This window comes from Carettochelys insculpta, chromosome 3, assembly GCF_033958435.1.
Source record: "Carettochelys insculpta isolate YL-2023 chromosome 3, ASM3395843v1, whole genome shotgun sequence".
In the NCBI taxonomy this organism is placed as follows: Eukaryota; Metazoa; Chordata; order Testudines; family Carettochelyidae; genus Carettochelys; species Carettochelys insculpta.
In genome coordinates, this window is record NC_134139.1 from 124,568,384 (window position 1) to 124,587,293 (window position 18,910).

The window sequence follows — 18,910 nt, forward strand, 5'->3', positions numbered from 1 at the left end:
AAATAAGACAAAGTCAACCTTAACACAAGCATGGTGCAGAAACTTAATTGGAGAAGTTCCTCAATTTTGCCTAGGCAAGAGCTTTTCTTTTTGAGCCCTGGTTTCTGCCACGGTGAACCCTAGTCTCACATCACCACTCATATGTGCCTGTGGCTGTTGGCCCACATACTGGCATGTACTTGTATGGTTTGACACACACAGTTCCCCTTCAGGCTGCTGCAGGCATAGCTGGTGTCCATCTGCATCTTCAACAGACACAGCATGCAGTCAATGTCCCAGACCACATTTGGCTGTCACTAGCTTGGTGTCAAATGCCTGCCTTGGTGCTGGAGGGAGTCCCATTTGTGTCCCCCTTCCATTGGTGACCTCTTCTTTGATGTTTTGGACCTGGAGTGGGGAGCCCAGCTGGACAATCTCAGCATGTAAGGTCATTGGTCACATCTCAATTGTTTATGACACATCAATGTCAGAGACCTTGGAATCATCCACTTGGCCTACCATGCCTTCCTACCTCGCATGAAGAACAGAGTAGTCCAGGTCCTGACAGATAATACAGCAGCTATGTTCTGTACCAACAAGCACAATGTGGAGCCAAGTTGTTTGCCCTTGGAAGCCTTCAAGCTGCGGGACATAACATCCACAATAGCCACGCATCTCTCTGAGGCCAGGAAATCATTGGCAGGTCACATCATCAGGGACTACTTGTCTTGCCATGAGTGGTCACTATGTGGAGATGACCAGTGCTAACTTCCACAGGTGGAGTACTCCCCAAGTGGGAGTACTTCTTGCATCCAGACACAACAGGAAATGCAGAGTCTTTTCCTTTCAGAGATCTGACAGTAGCTCTCTATTGAATGCTTTCTGCTCCCATGTTTGGGGCCCTGATGTATATCTTCCCCACCCCAGCTACCCCGTGCTCCATTGATTCACAGAGTCTTCATGAAAGTCAAGCAGGACAGGGCTAAGGTGATCCTCCTAGTGCCAGCTTGGCTGTGCCAGCACTGGTTTGGCACACTGCTAAACCTCTCAGAAGCTGCTCTGTTTCAGCTACCATTCTGGCTAGATCTGTTTTCACAAAACCATAGCACCCTTCTGCACCCAGACCTGGCAGTATTGCATCTGATGGCCTAACTGGTGAATGACTAAATGTCCAGGAGTAGGAGTCGGAATGTTTGGCTGGTGTTCAGCAAAGCCCTCCACAAGGTGACCTATATGGCAAAGCAGAGGCAGTTTATGTACTAGACCTTGAATAAAGGCATTCAGCCTGAGCAGGCCTCACTGCAGTTGGTCCTGAACTACCTTGTGCTCCTCAAACTCTGAGGCCTGTCCCATTCTGGTCCATCTGGCTGCTGTTTTGGCTTTCCACCTGCCACTAGAAGGCAGGTCTGTTTTTGCCCAGGCATGAGAGCCAGCTTCCTCAAGGGCTTTGAGAACCTCTGCCCACATACCTGAAACCCAGTCCCTCTGTGGGACCTAAATCTCATGTTATCCTCCACTATTGGCACCCCCCTGGAGCCTTGATTTCAAGTTTCCTTCTCCTCCTTTCTTGAAAGGTTGCATTCTTGGTCATAATATCTTTGGCCTATCATGTATCTGAGATTAGTGTATGTCACCTCAGAACAGCCCTGTACATCTTTTTAGTGGGATAGGACCTAAATGCATCTACACCTGGTGCTTTCCCAGTTTCACGTGAGTCAGGACATTTATCTGCTCATCTTTTTTCCAAAGCCCTTGTAGTTGGAGGAAGCAACAGCTGCATTTCCTAGATGTCAGAAGGGCTCTCGCCTTTCACATTGAACAAACCAAGCCATTTCACAAATCGGCTTTGTAGTCAGTGCAGTGTCTGACAGAATGAAGATCACTGGTGTTTGCTCAAAGAATTTCTTCTTGGATCACCACTTGCTTTTGTTTCTGGAATAACCAAGTGAAGGTGTCACCTCCAGCAGTTGTCTCTTTCCACACATTCAAGCCATTAGCCTCTTCAGCAGCTTTGCTAGCCCAAGTACCTATCCAGTATATCTGTAGAGCAGCCAACTGGTCATCTGTCCAGCGTCCCATTACATGCCTGTCTGGCAGGCCCGGGACAATTCTGACTTCTGTAAAGCAGTAATGCAACCCATTAAACTGTGGACTTTGAGCCCACTTCTGAGTATACTACTTGTGAGTCATCTGTTATGGAATTGGTAAAAACAAGCCCTCAGAGAAAAAGCTGATTACCTATCTTTTGTAACTCTTGTTCTTTGAGATGTGTTGCTCATGACCATTCCATTACCTGCTGTCCTACTCCTCTGTCAAAGTTGCGAGCAAGAAAATTGTGGAAGAGTGTATGATGGGTGGTGCCCAATATACCAGCAAGCTGACCCTATGGATACTGTTAAGGCAAAAATCTCCAATGACTGTGTACCTGGGCATGCACACTCCTAGGATGGAATTGATATGAACAACACATCTTGGGGGAAAATACAGTTATGAAAAGTAGCTACCAACTAGTCTTTCGAATATGCCTCTCATACCTGCCTTCCAAACTAAATGATATGTATGAGCACTGTGCCTGTTTCAGTAGAAAGGGAGTTTGATTTGAAACAAGGGAATCAAGAGGATTTGTCCATGGGATTTTTCCTGGGATTGAGTAAGGAACAGATTAAAGGAGTTTTACTGAGAAAATGTTCACAAGCAAAAAAGCCAAATTGCATGGGTTAAGCAAACAAGCACATATAAGTCATCAGTGGTACAGAGGTGGGTGACAGCATAAGAACATAAGAACGGCCATATTGGATCAGAACAAAGGTCCATCCAGCCCAGTATCTGTCTGCCGATAGTGTCCAATACCAAGTGCCCCAGAAGGAGTGGACCGAACAGGTGTCGATCAAGCAATCACTCTCCTGCCATCCATCTCCAGCTTCTGACAAACAGAGGCTAGGGACACCATTCCTGATCCATTCTGGCTAATAGCCATTGGACCTAACCTACATGTATTTGTATAGTTCTTGTTTAAACCGTGTTATGGTCCTAGCCTTCACAGCCTCCTTTGGCAAGGAGTGCCACAGGTTGACTGTACTCTGTGCTTTGGAGAACTTCCTTTTATTTGTTTTAAACATGCTGCCCATTAATTTCATTTGGTGTCCTCTAGTTTTGTTATTATGAAAATAAGTAAATAACTTTTCCTTGTTCACTTTCTCCATTCCACTCATAATTTCATATACCTCTATCATATCCCCCCTTAGTTGCCTCTTTTCTCTTTAATCTCTCTTCATATGGGACCCGTTGCAAACCACTAATCATTTTAATTGCCCTTTTTTGAACCTTTTCTAATGCCAATATATCTTTTTTTTGATGAGGAGACCACATCTGTATGCAGTATTCAAGATGTGGGCATAACATAGTTTTCTGTAAGGGCAATAAGATATTCTTCATCTTATTCTCTATCCCTTTTTTAATGATTCCTTACATCCTGTTTGCAGCAGTAACAAGCACTTAACGTGGTTAACAAGTATGAAATGTAGCCTGCCCTGCCCCAGATACATATATTTTGTGAATTATACTTATGCCAATAAGTAAGTAACTCATCGGCAAACCTCCATAACATATAGCATAGTCTTAGTCTATCACCATAAGTAATGGATGAATTTGCCCCTATTGGGGATAAGTCCTAAGATTTTAAACAAACAGTAAAAAAAAATTAGCTTATTTCAATTGAACTCAGTCCATCGGGCCATGGAAGCCAATGCTCGCCTGAGACAGTCCCTTGGTGTTTGTCTGTTGTCCCTCAGTCCAGTTGCAATCAGACCCTTGGTGCAGTCCCTCAGCATCCTTGGTCATATCCTACGGTGGTCATCTCACATCCCTCTGTCTGGCAATAGGCTATTGAAGTCCTGGCTATGGTCTGCTCTGTCACCTAAGAGGGAAGCAAGGCCTCAGAGGGAAAGTGGTTGAAGCCCAGGCCATGCCCCCCACCGGCCACCCCCATGGTGGAAGTCCAAGTAAAAGTTTCATAAAAGCAGACTAGTGCATCAAGGAGAGAAATAATTCACTGCTACAATACAAAAGAGAGTTTTCCATCACTAGAGATGTTTAAGAACAGGTTAGGTAGACATCTGTCAGAGATGGTCCAGATGGTGCTTGGTCCTGCTGTGAGGTCAGGGGACAGGACTCAATGACCTCTAGAGATCCCTTCCAGTTTTCTATGTTTCTATGATCTTTTTCAGAAAGACATGAATAGTAACAAAATGTTCATAAGCTCATTGATACAGAAGTCAAATAAAAGTTCACAAGGTTGAAAATGAGACTCAGAAACACAGGTTCATGTAACCAATCTTTCAAGGCAAAAAATCCCTTCTTCACTTAAATGTGAAGGTATTTTACTATTGCCAGTATTGATTACTTAATTAGATGTAATAGTCTGAACAAAATTCATTAAGGAAAGCCATAACAATGTTTCTGTTTAATTTCTTCACAGGTGTGCCAGGCCTCTGGTATCTCAAAATGCCATTAGTGAAAAGAAACATAGACCCCAGGCACCTGTGTCACACAGCACTGCCCAGAGGCATCAAGAATGAACTGGAATGTGTCACCAATATCTCCTTGGCAAATATAATTAGACAACTGAGTAGTCTAAGTAAGTACATTGTACTGTTAACATTACAATTTATTTCAAACTAAAATGTCATTTGCTCATAGTTTTTTAGATGAAACAGAACCACATTTTCAAATTCAAAATGCAACGTCTTATTTCTCTATCAGCCTTGTCTTACACAAACTGTTCTGAATCTTATGTTTTCTTTTGTTATCTTGTAAATTAATTTAGTGCTCATGAAAGGTGTTGACTGACAGTTCTGGCGACATAAGCCTCTACAGCTAGATAACAGGCAAGAACACTCTTGTTTTTCCAGGTTACGATGTTACTGTTTCTGCATTAATGTTACTGAATGAACAGCATACTTGGCATGCTTAAAATGTAGCTGGTATGTGTTGAGGAGCTGTTTCTTCTGCCTGTACCTGCCAATCACCTTTCATTGCTCCCTGCATCTTTTGTAGGGCCCTATATTTAAATCAGTTAGGGCATAAGTGGCCTGTTAAAGTGTAATTATGATATGGCCTTAATGTATGGTTTATTAGGCTTGAAGTTGACGGTAAATGCTATTGGACATCTAACTACAACAGTATTACACAATAACATACACTCTGAATTAAGTTGTGATCATTGAGAATATCTAAGGGGAAAAGGAGTTCAGGAGAGCTGGCAGATTCTCAAATCATATTAAAGGCCTAACAGCAAACGATCCTGATACAAAGTAAAGATAGAGTAATAAGAAGCCAAAATAACTTCATTAGAAGCTCTGTAATAAACTAAACATCAAAAAGGATTCTTACAAAAACTGGAAACATGAACAAATTACTACAGTTGAGTACAAAAGAATAATACAAGAACATAGGGAAAAAATGAGAAAAGCAAAGCCACAAAATGAGTTATCCCAAGCAAAGGACATAACAGGCAATGAGAAGAGGTTCTATTAATGCATTAGGCCTACATCTACACTAGAGCCATCTGTCGACTGAAGATACTGTCGGAAGATGTCTTCCGACAAAACTACTGTTGACAGATTATGGCCACACACACAAGTGGATTGAAAAAGCGACCCGCTCTGTCGACAGAGAGCGGCCATGCATCCCTGGCTGCTATCTTGACAGAACGCGCCCCAGAAGCCTGCAGAAAAGGTTGTATGGCTGGAAAGCCCTTCTAGGATTCCTGGCAGGTGCGCCTTTAAAGGGCCCCTCCCAAATGCCTGTTCCCTGCACACCAGAGGCTTTGCAAATCCCACAGGGACAGCATAGCCCATGCAGGGAGCACATATGGCCCGAGGGAGACCCCGTGCCATACAGCTAGCCGTGGATCCAGACCATCCCCGGCCAGGCCCTGGACCCAGGCAGAGCTGCAGCAGCTGCTCCCCATCATTGCCGCAGCTGTCACCTACCTGTTCTGTGGCTTGTGCCCCACCTCGCCATCAGGATGTCCAACCCTGGCATCCTGGGGCTGCCCCCTGCCCCCAGGTCATCATGGGGGTGAGGCGGTACACCACCAGGGCTGATTGGTGGTGCTGCCTTGTCATGGGTGAGTGGAATGACCAGTGTTGGATCCAGAACTTCCAACTGCAGAAGGAAATGTTACTGGAGCTGTGCACGTGGCTTGCCCCTGCCCTTTGTAGGGAGGACACCTGCATGTGACCCTCCATTCCCCTGGAGACGCACATGGCCATTGTCTTATGGAAGCTCACCACCCTAGACAGCTACTGCTCCATCGGGAACCAGTTCAGGGTGGGCAGGACCACCACTGGGGCCGTCCTTATGCAGGTAAGACAGTCTTGGTCTGCAGGCCTCGCGTGCTGGGAAGGGAGGAGGTCCCATCAGGGGGAGCCTCAGGGCACCGGGTGGTGGGGATGGGAGTGGGGCCAAGAGGGGAGCTCCGTCCTCTGGGGACCATGCTGTCCCCCCTTACACAGATCTGCTGCCAGAGGGGTGGGCATTAGAGGGCTCTGGAAGGAATGGGGGCCGGGAGGGGGCCAGGGATCCACCTGGAGCCCAGAGCCTACCTATTTCGGTCCCTCACATGCGTGTTCGGTCTCCTCCTTTTACAGGTTCTCATGGCCAGCAGTGACATCCTGCTCTGAAGAGTCATCTGCCTTGAGGATGTGGACATAGCTGTGACCGTTTTCACTACCCTGGGCTTCCCCAGCTGGTTTGGGACCCACATCCCCATTCATGCCCCAGACCACAGTGTGGCTCAGTACATAAGATGAAAGGGATATCACTCAGTTGTGATGCAGGCCCTGGTCGACCACAAGGAATGGTTCATGGACGTATGTATCAGGTGGTTGGACTGGACCCATGATGCTTGGGTGTTCCGCAACTCCAGCCTCTGCTGGAGGATGGAGGTGGGGACCTTCATCCCCCACTGGCAACTTATGGTCAGGGATGTGACTATGCCATTCTGCATCCTGGGGGATGCAGCCCAAACCCTCCTTCCCTGGCTCATGCGGCCATACACCGGCCACCTGTACCTCACCCAGGACCTCTTCAACCAGGTGCACAACTGGGTCAAGTGTGCCTTCGGCCGTCTGAAGGTACATTTTCAGTGTCTGCTGACCTGTCTGGATGTGGGGGCATACTGTGCCCTCCACAACATTGTGGAGAGCAGGAAGAATGCCTTTCTCCTGGGGTTGAAGGTCTATGCTGGCCCAGGCTATGAACAGCCAGGTGCAGCTCCTATCTGCCAAGCCCACAGGGACGGGATGCAGATTGGGAGGCCCTATGGGACGGCTTCACCAATGGCCCACAATGACCTTCCCCAGGGTACTCCCTGCAGGATCCTTGGGCCCACAGCCCCAGCCTGTCCTCACCACAACCACCCACACACATCCACTTGTCCCAGTAACGAGGGACACAGGGGTGTTAAACCAATAATTCTTTTACTTTAACATAGGAAAAATGTGTTAAAATAAATGTTGGTGTAGAAAACTATTAACAATGTCCACAAACTGGTAACTATATACAGGGGGGTAAGGGGGTTGGTACAGGTGGTGGGAGGCATCAGACCAAGGAGGAGTTGGGGTGGTAGTGACCCCAAGGGGGAGCAGGACCCTAAATCACACTGGCCTCAGGATCCCCACTTGCTGCAGGTTTCGGGTCCCTGTTGGGGCTGGGATGGGGCCAGGAAGATGGGGAAGTGGGGGTGTGGTTGGCACAGGCTTGGTGGGAGGAGCAAGGGGTGATTGGGGCATAGCTGGGGGGGGTGACTGCAGCCATGATCCACCCCACCACCCCACCAGATCAAGGACCACCTGGAGGACTGTTGGCATGAGAGGGTAGAGGGGCCAGGGAGCCAGGACGGTGGTGGTCAGTGGCGGTGGCCACTGCTGGTTGGGTTGACTGGGCCCACCTGGCACTGGTAACAGCCATCAGTTCAGCTCAGGCTCATGTCGGCCATCCTGCTCCTATCCGTCCTTCTCCCACTCAAACAGCCACCACACCGCCTCACTTTGCACCCACTGCTCCAGCAGTTCATTCTGTCTCCACAGGGCAGCTGTGTATGCCTGCAGGGCGGCAGCATGAGCCCTGTGGTGGGCCCTGAAGATGTGGGCCTCCTCCCATGACAGTGGTGTGGGAGGCCTCTCAAGCGGTGCTCTGGGGCTATCCGTTGCAGGCCCTGCAATGGGGCTGACTGGCCGTGCAATAGCATTGGCAGGCCCTGGTGCCATGGGTGGTTGTGGGGAGCTGGCCTGTCAGTTTCTACAAGGTAGCTGTAAGGAGAAAGTGGGAGAAGGTGAGTCCTTCCTGCAATGCAGCTTCCAAGGCCCTGGCCCCAACCCCATGAGCAGAGGCCCTTCCCCCAAGACATGGGATGGAGATGTCCAAGGAGCACAAGCATGTGTGCTCTGCACGGTGTGCCCTGCCGCATGGGACTGGGCTGACTTCTCCACCCTCCCTTCCCCCCCACCTGATGGTGGATTGTCCCACAGGTGTCCAGGCACTGAGGGGTCTCCACATGGGTGGTGAGCAAGCTGGGTGCAGACCAGCCCTCCCTATGCCTGCCTCCCCCATCCACACATGTGCCCTATGAAGCTGTCCACAGGGGAGGGTGCTTCCTGTCCCCCACAGGTGTGCTTGCATGCCAGGGGTTCACCTCTCAGTGTTATGCCTGGGGTCAGGCTGATGTCCCTGATGCTGGCCTGCACCCAGCCATTGCAGGGCCATCCACCCCACCACCCCCGCCAGTTCCCTGAACAGGCTTGGCAATGCCCTGGATGTCACCCCATGTGAGGGGGCCAAAGTCCAGTGTGATTACCAGGGTACCCTGGCTCAACTCCAGGTCCGAGTCTGGCTCGCGCTGGGCCTCCAGTACAGTCTCCACCTGCTCCGGCACCTGCTTCTGCTGCGGTGGGTGGGCCTCCTCCTTGGTCCTGAGGGCTGCAGTGCTGGGAACGCTTTCTCTGCCCCACCCCAGGAGTTGGTTTAGTTCCTGATAATAGGAGCAGGTGGCTTCCCTGCCCCTTGAACTTCGCTGTGCATCCCAAGACCACGGGTTGCCATGGCAGAGCTCCTTTACCTTGGCCCGCACCTGTTCCAGGGTGCAGATGGGGTGGCCACACTCTGCTAGGGCCGTGGCAAGGCAGGCATACCTGGCGCATTGCGTCCCTTGTCAGAGGGGTCCAGGAGCACGGCCTCCTCTCCCCAGAGGGCCAGCAGGTCCTTGATTGCAGGGCTGGATCAGGAAGGGGACAGATTTTTTTGACCCTGGGGGCGGGTCCTGCGACCCCTCGAGAGGGTCTCATGAGCGTCCAGGGGGGTCTATGGCTGCCTGTGCCATTGTACCGGCTTGGGGTATGGCTGTTGAGGCATGCCTACAGACAGCATGCAGCCTGTGCTGCTTGCATACTGTGTGCTTGCTGCTACGGGGCTTCCTAGGCTCTTGGTACCTGGAAGAGTGGCCAGAGGCACAGGTCATAGAGCCTTGATTGCTGCGGAGAGGGCTCCCCCCCAGCACCATGGAGGACCTCTCTAGTGACAGAAGTCCCCCGAGAGCATCTGTGCTGCTGTTTTGTTGCCAGGAGTCTATCAAGAAAAGAGTTATGCCTTATGGCAGAGAAGCAAAACACTGTTGGGGAAAGTGCTGAGTTTTGTCGACAGACTATTGACAAAATGCATTTTGTGTGTAGATAGTCCACGAGTTTTGCTCACATTTAGTCTTGAAAAAAGATGCCTGAGAGTGACACCTGATGACAATCTCCATATATCTTAAGGGCTGTTATAAGCAGCATGGTGATCAGTTGTTCTCTGTGTCCACAGAAAGTAGGATGAGAATTAATTGGCTTAATCTACAGCATTGGATATTGAGGTAAGATGCTAAGGAAATCTTCCCAAATATATGCACAGTTAAGTTTTGGAACAAGCTTTCAGGACAGCTGATGGAATCACCTTCACATTAGACAAATTGTTGCCAGAGGTTCTTGGCTCAGTGCAAGAGGATGGAATAGGGTAAAAGACTGCTGTTTAGTTAAGCATATATAATTTCTAAAATGTAATTGTAACTGATTTGAACTACTATTTTATAATGTAATTAATTAAAGGCAAAGGAATGAATAGCATTAAAGATATAAATCAATGAAGATTTTTTTTGTGCTCTCAATTATTTTAAATGAATGAGTCCTTCACCAGGTTGAACCTTATAGGAATCTTTGTGAAAAGTCTGTCTTTTACCTGGAGCCGCAGCAACTTTAAAGGCTGTCAAGTGAACCATTGCCAGTGTAGTAAGTGTTTTTTTTTAATCACTATGAGACTGACATTTTTCCGACTGGCAGCCCAATGAATGTTGAAGGCGGCATATATATAAATAGATATATGTATCTCCTCAAAAGGATCCATCATGATAACTGAACCTGAGGTACATACCAGCTCAAATACAAAATTCTATTCTATAAAATGTATCTTTTTTTTCCACTATTCTACTTTGACCTTTGCTTGTACAGTAATCAGACAGACAAGTAATGGGGCTGATGATTTCTAACCAGTCTTTGGCCGTGTCTACACTAGCCCCAAACTTCGAAATGGCCACGCAAATGGCCATTTCGAAGTTTACTAATGAAGCACTGAAAAGCATATTCAGCGCTTCATTAGCATGCGGGCGGCCGCGGCACTTCGAAATTGACGCGCCTCGCCGCCGTGCTGCTCGTCCCGACGGGGGTCCTTTTCGAAAGGACCCCGCCTACTTCAAAGTCCCCTTATTCCCATCTGTTTATGGGAATAAGGGGACTTCGAAGTAGGCGGGGTCCTTTCGAAAAGGAGCCCCATCGGGACGAGCCGCACGGCGGCGAGGCGCATCAATTTCAAAGTGCCGCGGCCGCCCGCATGCTAATGAAGTGCTGAATATGCATTTCAGCGCTTCATTAGTAAACTTTAAAATGGCCATTTGCGTGGCCATTTTGAAGTTTGGGGCTAGTGTAGACGTAGCCTTCTTGTTGCTTTTAAAAAGGAAAATGTTTGCTATTTGTTTATGCTCATTTTTCTTCTTTCTTGAGGAGGAGTCCAGATAACAAATATATATTATTCAGTCTGTTTATGCATGCGTGAAAACGTTCCCTGTGTTGATGGTGAAAGTTGCTCTTTTAGGCTGTGGCCACACTAGCCCCCTTCTTTTGGAAGGGACATGTTAATGAGGGATTTTGGAATATGCTGATGAGGCGCTGACATGACAGTGCAGTGCCTCATTAGCATAATGGTAGCTGTGTGCATTTCGAAAGTACTGCTTTTGGAATGCTGTCTCCTGTGTAGTTGGGGGCCTTTCAAAAGGATCACCCCAACTTTGAAAGCCCCCTTCTTCCTAAAACCAAATAGGAAGAAGGGGCTTTCGAAGTTGGGGGGGAGGTCCTTTTGAAAGGCACTCATCTACATGGGCAGCAGCACTACAAAAGTGGCACTTTTGAATTGCACGGCCACCATTATGCTAATGAGGCACTGCACATTCATGTCAGCGCCTCATTAACATCTTCCAAAGTCCCTCATTGACATGCCACTTCCGAAAGGAGGGGGCTAGTGTGGCCACAGCCTTAGTCATTATAACCCTAGTTCTGCCTGTTGGAGAATTAGGCTCACTAGGTATCAAAGCCCTGTTTTTATTGTTTCTCTTCAAATTAGTTATGCAGTTGACTTTGGAGTTCCTTCCTATACGGCTTATTCCTACAAGAATTCTATGCAAAAAATTAAAAATTCTGCACTCAATATTATGCCTTCAATTACAGGATTAGACTCCTGTCACTGTGACTTTTAGAAAGCCTGCCTTTGAATCTGTTATCTAAAATTGCAGAGACAAGAAGCTCAGTTATGAAATTCAAGGTTTTGGACCTGAAATGAAACTGATGTGCATTGTGTGTTGGTTAGATAACTTATGTACAGTTATATACAGTTTTGTCTGAGTGCATAGAGATAATAACAAAGGTAGCAAAGAGATAAATCTAAATAAAGATGAGGTATTTGATGACGTTATATCATGAGACCAAATCAGTTGTCCTTTGGTTTTAATTCAAGCATTTTTACTGAAAAAATTTGACGTAGGAACAAAGAAAAACAGCAACAAGCAATTGAAAAATTAGGAAGATATGTAATTCTCTCCTTAGGACTGTTGTATTAAGCCTCTGATCTGTCCCGTACAATGCACATGTAAGTTATGGAATTTTCAGTCATCTCTGGGTTTTAAGTCCTGAAACTTTCTGTAAGTTTTGTAACAGTAGTTTTGTTTTATAGATTTAGCTTTGTTCTATATAGTTATATTTTCTTTCTTAAGCTTTGTTTTATAGCATTTGGTAGGTGTATATTAAGTATTATAAGTTAGTAAGAAATTGTTTATAGATACCAAAAGTCTGTAAGAAATCCTGGCTGTACCTTTGTAAAAGAAATTTCTTTCTCTGAAGTGAGCGTTCCATTTGTGTGAATGATGGCAGTGTGAATATGGGTATGCAATGGAATCAATCTCTGAAGCCAGCTTGCCCAGATGACCATGGCCAGAGAATAATAGGAGCTGAGCCCTGCAAGAGAAACCACCCAAGAAAGAGAAATAGACCCCATCAAGAGAAGATCAAAGTAACATCTGCTGTTAGTTGATGACTCATGTCCATATAGGGTATGTCTACACAGCAAAGTTATTTTGAAATAATCATCATTATTTCGAAATAACTTTGTGAGCATCTACATGATGCAACTGCTATTTCAAAATAATTTGAGAATAGTGAACAGCTTATTTTGAATTCCATAAACCCTGTTGTACAAACAATAGTGCTTATTCCAAAATGATTTTGGAGTATGGGCTGTGTAGATGGGGAAGCTGTGTCTTCATGGCCCCTCCCTTTTGGAAGGGGAATACAAATATGGCCAATTGGAAATGCAAATGAGGCATGGATTTAAATATCTCACGCCTCACTTGCATATTCTTGCATGAGCTGGCTTCCGGAAGAACCATTTGCATAAGCCAAAGCAGCCATGTGGACAGAGTTCGTTCAGAAGGAAACCCCCTTTTCAAAAGCACCTTTCTTCCTAGTGGACCGTGTAGATACAGCTGGAATAAGGGCTACTTCAAAATAAACTATTCTGGAATACCTTATTCCAAAATAATTCTGCTGTGTAGACATGATATTTTGGGTTAGAGTCACTGGAAGCAGTGCTTGTAGGGGCTCTAATCTGAAATAGGCTTTATTGTGTACAGATGCACTGTTTCAGAATAAGTTTTGCTTATTCCGGGGCTTCCCTGTACTGTAGATGCATTATTCTGGAATACCTTGTTTTGGAATAATAACTCCAGATTAAGCTGTTCTGGAATAACCTTGCTGTGTAGCCATACCCACAGAGTCCTGGACCAGTGGTGATGACTCCTGGTCTCGCAGTGTCTTGGGGCAGTGGGACAGGACAAGAGCTATGGACTGAAACACATAAAAAGATGGGTGCAAAGCTATAAGTGGGATCTTCTTGCCATCACCCACTCTGCAGAAATCAGGCTTTGTCTATACTAGAAAAATAAGGCTTTACCATACATGCAAAATCGAACTCTGGAAGATCAACTCTGACTGGGTCAGTCTTCCCAGAAGTATAGACATGCCCTTAGTATCTGCTGGCTGGGGAGGCAGGAGGCCCTGGACCTGGGCCTCTCTCCCTCTCCCCAGGGTGGATGGTACTGACTGCGTCTAAGTGCTCTGCTGACAAGAGAGCACAAGCTGGCAAGAGAGTGAGCTGATGAGGGGATTGCCAGATTTGTGACTGCAGACACACTCCAGACTGACTGTGCTTTGGCTTCCTCCACTGTCTCTATGCAACACTTCATCTGCATGATCTCCTGTGTAAGGGTAAGAGTGCAGGTGGGTATGTGTGCGTGTGCTTGAAAGCTAGTTCCCCTTTCTCCTTTAATCCAATAGTCGCATTTAATAAAATACAGATGAGTTTAACCCTGGAGTGGTCTCCAGTGAAAATAAGCCAACAGGAATGATTCTTAAAAGAAACTGTCAAGCAAGGCTAGAGCCCTGTTTGGGCACTGCAGTGATGTTATCAATGGTTATGGCAAACAGCAAACAAAACAAGAAGATAAATTTGTGCGGCATGTTATTACAAGTTTGCAGTACACAAAATCCTGCCGTGAACTAGACCATAACTCAGGTTATGTCTCTCTCTGGCAGTTCTTCTGTCACATAAAAATCCGGAAATTGTCATACTGATATTTTCAAAACTACTTTGGCTCATATCCCAACAGTTGTAGGATAAATAGGTAGCAGGCTATAAATCTTTCTTTGTCTTCCTTACACATTGTCCTCTGGAAGGTACTATCCATGCTTCAGGATGAGGAGTAAAAGTAAACCACTGAACAGTTAGTGGAAGCTTTCTGGTGATCCACTTCTGCTTTTTGTGTATATTAATAGAGAATAAAATTGTCCACTGAAACTCTGTGTAGAAATGAGCTATAACACCTATTCTGTGTCTTTTTGTATTTTCTATTTAAAGGAAGACTCTGTAACCCATTTAGTTTTCAAAATATTTTCCTTAAAGAAAAGTAGATGCTATCCTGCATCTGTGTAAAATAAAATTAGAAAAAAAAAACAATTATTTTACTCTGCACTACATTGTTTGAATCCTTAGCTGGCTATGCAATGTGCAGCTTAGATGGTTATGAGAGGCTTCATGAAAATTAACTAAATGACTACCAACCAGAAACTCTTTGGCTGTGGCCATGCTAGCAAGGGATGTCAAAAGGGGTAATCCCAATCCATAATTTCAAGGAGAGTCATTTTGATATGACACAACTATACACAAAACGTAGATCGATGTTGTGATCTGCAACGTCGAAGAGATCCCCCTGTCCTTTCGAAAGGGAGCAGCTACACAGCACAGAGGCCCCCTTTCATAAGAACAGGGCAGGAAATGGCAAGAGAAGGGTCAAATGACCAACAAGCCCTTCCTGGAGCACTGGCCAGCTGCCCTCTTATGGGGCCCTTCCAAACACTCCCTCCCCCACGTATGTGCTGAGGGCTCAAGCTGCTTTCAGTATGCGACCTCCAGCATAGCACCAGCGGAGCCTTGCTCAGCCCCAACACCGCAGCCGAGCATGGACCTGTAGGGCCTCCTGGACAAGGACATCCTGGACATCATGACCAGCCTGGTGACCATCCTGGCAGCAGTCCACCTGAGGCTGTATGCTGCCCACCACATGGCTGGCATCCTGCAGGCTCCCCCCCGCCCGTGGTGCATCCAGAGCACCCCGTCCCTGGGCCCGCCATTGCCTCTGGCAGTACCCCACCAGTGGGGAATGGTGGGCTCGCATCATCCTGGAGGAGTGGGACAACAAGTGGTCATTACACAATTTTAGGATGACCAGGCCACCTTCATGGAGCTGTGATAGTGGCTGGCACAAGCACTACACCACCAGGACACCTTCACACGGCTTGTGCTCCCCCCTGAAGAAACGGTGGCCATCGTTGCATGGCAGCTGGGCACCCCGGATAGCCCCTCCCAACATGCTGCCACATGCTTATGGGCACCTGTGCCCTCCAGCCTGTGCAGGTCATCAACACCATCAACCGGATCCTCCTGCGCCTGTTCATCCACTTGGGTACTACTTTGGAGTAGCCAGCAGAGAGTCTACTCACATTTTCCCTTACTTTGAAGGTAACTTTGAAGTAGGGGGCCCATCTCTGAAGTTCTTACTCCATTCCTGGTAATGAAGTAGTGCGTTACTTTCAAGTAGCAGCACCAGTCCTGGAAGCTTTTCTTTGCAACAAAGTCTGTTGCCAGCTTTGTCCACATATCTATTCTGGAGATAACATTACTGGACCTAACCAGGTTATTCACAGAATCACGGGCACATTCTCATGTTCCTCAACTAACATCATATATGCCATCATGTGCCAACAATGCCCACATGCTTTGTATATTGGACAGACTTCAAACTCTCTTAGACAAAGAGTTAATGGGCACAAAACAGACATAAAAACACTCCTGATCCACAAACTGGTCAGTCAGCATTTTAATAGAGTGGGCCATTCTGTTAATGACTTTAAAGTCTGTGTCTTACTGAAGAGGAATTTTCACAACAATCTTGGAAGAGAGGCTGCTGAACTCTCTTTTATTTTCAAATTCGACACGTTTACACGTGGTTTGAACTGAGATGTGAATTGTCTGGGTCATTATAGGGGCTCTTTTGCATACTTGGCGTATCTGATTCTTGACCTCCCCCACCTCCTTCTGCCCCTCTACTCTCTGATTTGCTCACCTTGATAGTTTTTTTCTGATTTGTCAACCTTGATTACTATTTTTGGTTCTCTGTGCCTTAAATATTGAGTCTATTCTGGTAAGGCTATGGTCTGAAGAAGTGTGTCTGTCCCACAAAAGCTCACCACCTAATAAATTATTTTGTTAGTCTTTAAAGTGCTACTTGACTGCTTTTTTTACTTTGAAGTAGGGTGTGTGTAGATGCTTAACTTCAAAGTGAGCAACTTCAAAATTACTTTTATAGTGTAGACACAGCCTCTGTGTTTGTATGTGTAATAGGGGAAAATGTAATGGCAACATACAGAATTGTATGTATGTAGTGTTTCTCGCACACATGCGCTTTCTCTCTTTTTTGGTTTCTATGACTTGATAAAAAAAATCTGTCATTTGGCAGCTCTTATTACCTTAGCAACAGTAGCTCTGTGGACACCAGCAGCTGTTGTTTCAGCTTCCTAAGCACTCTTCTTTGTATCTCTTGCTTTCTGAGTTCATCTATACAAGAAAAATTGCATGTCCATTTCCAGCAATGGTGCAGCTGCATTGATGTTATCAGTAGTGCAAATTAACAATAGAGCCGGCTCAGCCATTTTCAGCAAGAAACACAGTTGCTACCATCTTTGTAGCTGCTTCCTGGTTAGAAAGCGTGTACCCAGTGTCCTTCCTTAGCTGCACCCCGCCATCTAATGGAGAGATTTTTTTCCCCCACTGAAACAGGATTTTAACGGTCCACAAGACATCACTTTAGTTAAGTTCTGCTCCAAGTTCAGTTAGACAGGTTATTCATTATGGTGGATAAAGTAACACCATCAGGGCAAAAATCAATTTTTAAAGTATGCTTTAACTTGACATTTTTAATGTTAACACCTCAGCAGCATGAAACTAAACTAAACTCTGCTTTAAAATCAAGTTTATCTGTTATTTTTTAAACTTTCCATATGCTGATTTATCCTAATATTTATGCAAACAACTGTTCAAAATTTGGTACTTGTTAAACGTGTAAAATTACATGACTGTATGCACTGCTCTACAGTACGTGTGCTGTGTTTTCAGAGGTGTGAATACAAGTCTTAAGATGCATTGTAGAATTGTTTGCGATGAATGCTGGAATTAAAGACGCAAAAAAGTTTCCGTTATAACTTCCTGTTTTCATACATTCATGGCTTTGAAACATGCCCTTCTGAGGTAGAAGACTTCAATGCCATGTTTTGTTTTGAAAAAATAAAGGGGAATCTGTTGAGTCTTCAAATAATTTAAAGAGTTTTAAAAAGAATATGGTGGTCAGTTGTTGGTGCCCACTGTAGGTAGGACAAAATTAATTGGTTTAATCTGTAGCAAAGGAGATTTAGGTTAGACATCAGGAAGAAGTTTCTAACTATAGAGGTAGTTAAATCTTGGAATAGGCTTCCAAAAGAGGTTGTGGAATCCCTGTCATTAGAGATTGTTAAGAAGAGGTTGGACAAACATCTGTTAGGGCTGGTCTAAGTTTAGGCTCTGCCTCAGCACAGGAACTGGACTTGATGGCCTGTTAAGGTCCATTCCAGCCCTAAATTTCTCTCTTCTGTATTAGCATAGATATTGTACCGTACAGTCAACAGCTGCACCAGTTTTCTCTTGTTTGATCATCACTTTAGACTACTCTGTATATTTTAAGATTTATTACAATTTCATATTTCATACAGGTTTCAATATAATCAGTGTTTACTTCCCTTCCGTGCACTGTATTTTTGAAAGTAACATAAGACCAATTAATAATCGTGTGACTGATTGCTTGTAATGCAATAGGTTAGACATTAACTTACATACACCCATATACTTCCCCTTTTATGTTAGACATTAGATGAAAAAATAATAAGTGAAATCAGGAAACAGAGCTGCAGAAGCTCACTGTCAGTTTTTTAATTATCTTTTAGGGTTGTGTTTTTGGTTTTAGTTTTGTTGTTTTCCAAGAGATGTTTTTCATAGGTTTCAATTTTTAAAGAAATCTCAGAGAAACTGAATGTATGTACTGTTTTAAAAGTTTCACCTGTGAGAACGAGGCTGTATTGCAGCTTGAGAGAGAATCTGTTTAGCAGAAGACCTAATTTTTAAAACTAAAATTTCTGTAGTCAGATTTATTGTAACTGTATAATAAAAGGATACAGGAAGTATCACACTGAATCACACCAGCACTCCATCTAATACAATATCATATTTCTGACCCTGGTCAGTATCAGATGTTTCAGAATAAACAATGCAAAAATCCCCATGTTGGACACTTATGGAAAAAAACCTGTCCAGGTTTCGTCTAACTTTAGGTTATTTGTTATTTTAAGCTCCAAATCATGAGAGATTATAGCCTTTAGGTGCACAACTTAACCTTAATTATGGATTTCCAACCAGCATGTACATAATTTAATCCTGTCTAATGTGATTATGTATATTTTTGCTATCCACATAATCTTTAGGCCTTGTTAGCAGCTCAGCCATTTCTTTCTTAAGTTTCTTAGAATTTTTGGATGAATACCATCCTGGGAACTTATTTTTTCTTTAATTCCTGAGTCTGTTCTAACACCGCCTCTTTTGACAAACTGCACTATGACACTGCCACATCTTTATTATTTGAAAAGCTCTCACCATC

At 45.3% G+C, this 18,910-nt stretch overlaps 1 protein-coding gene across 1 annotated transcript in view; it reads left to right on the forward strand.

Annotated features, from left to right (window-relative positions):
• WASF1 (WASP family member 1) overlaps positions 1 to 18,910 on the forward strand; it is a 183,651-nt gene that overhangs the window by 100,947 nt on the left and 63,794 nt on the right. The window contains exon 2 of the mRNA XM_074988818.1: positions 4,457 to 4,615. Within this exon, the coding sequence (XP_074844919.1) occupies positions 4,483 to 4,615 (133 nt within the window). The 5' untranslated portion in view covers positions 4,457 to 4,482. The remainder of the gene's footprint in view (positions 1 to 4,456; positions 4,616 to 18,910) is intronic.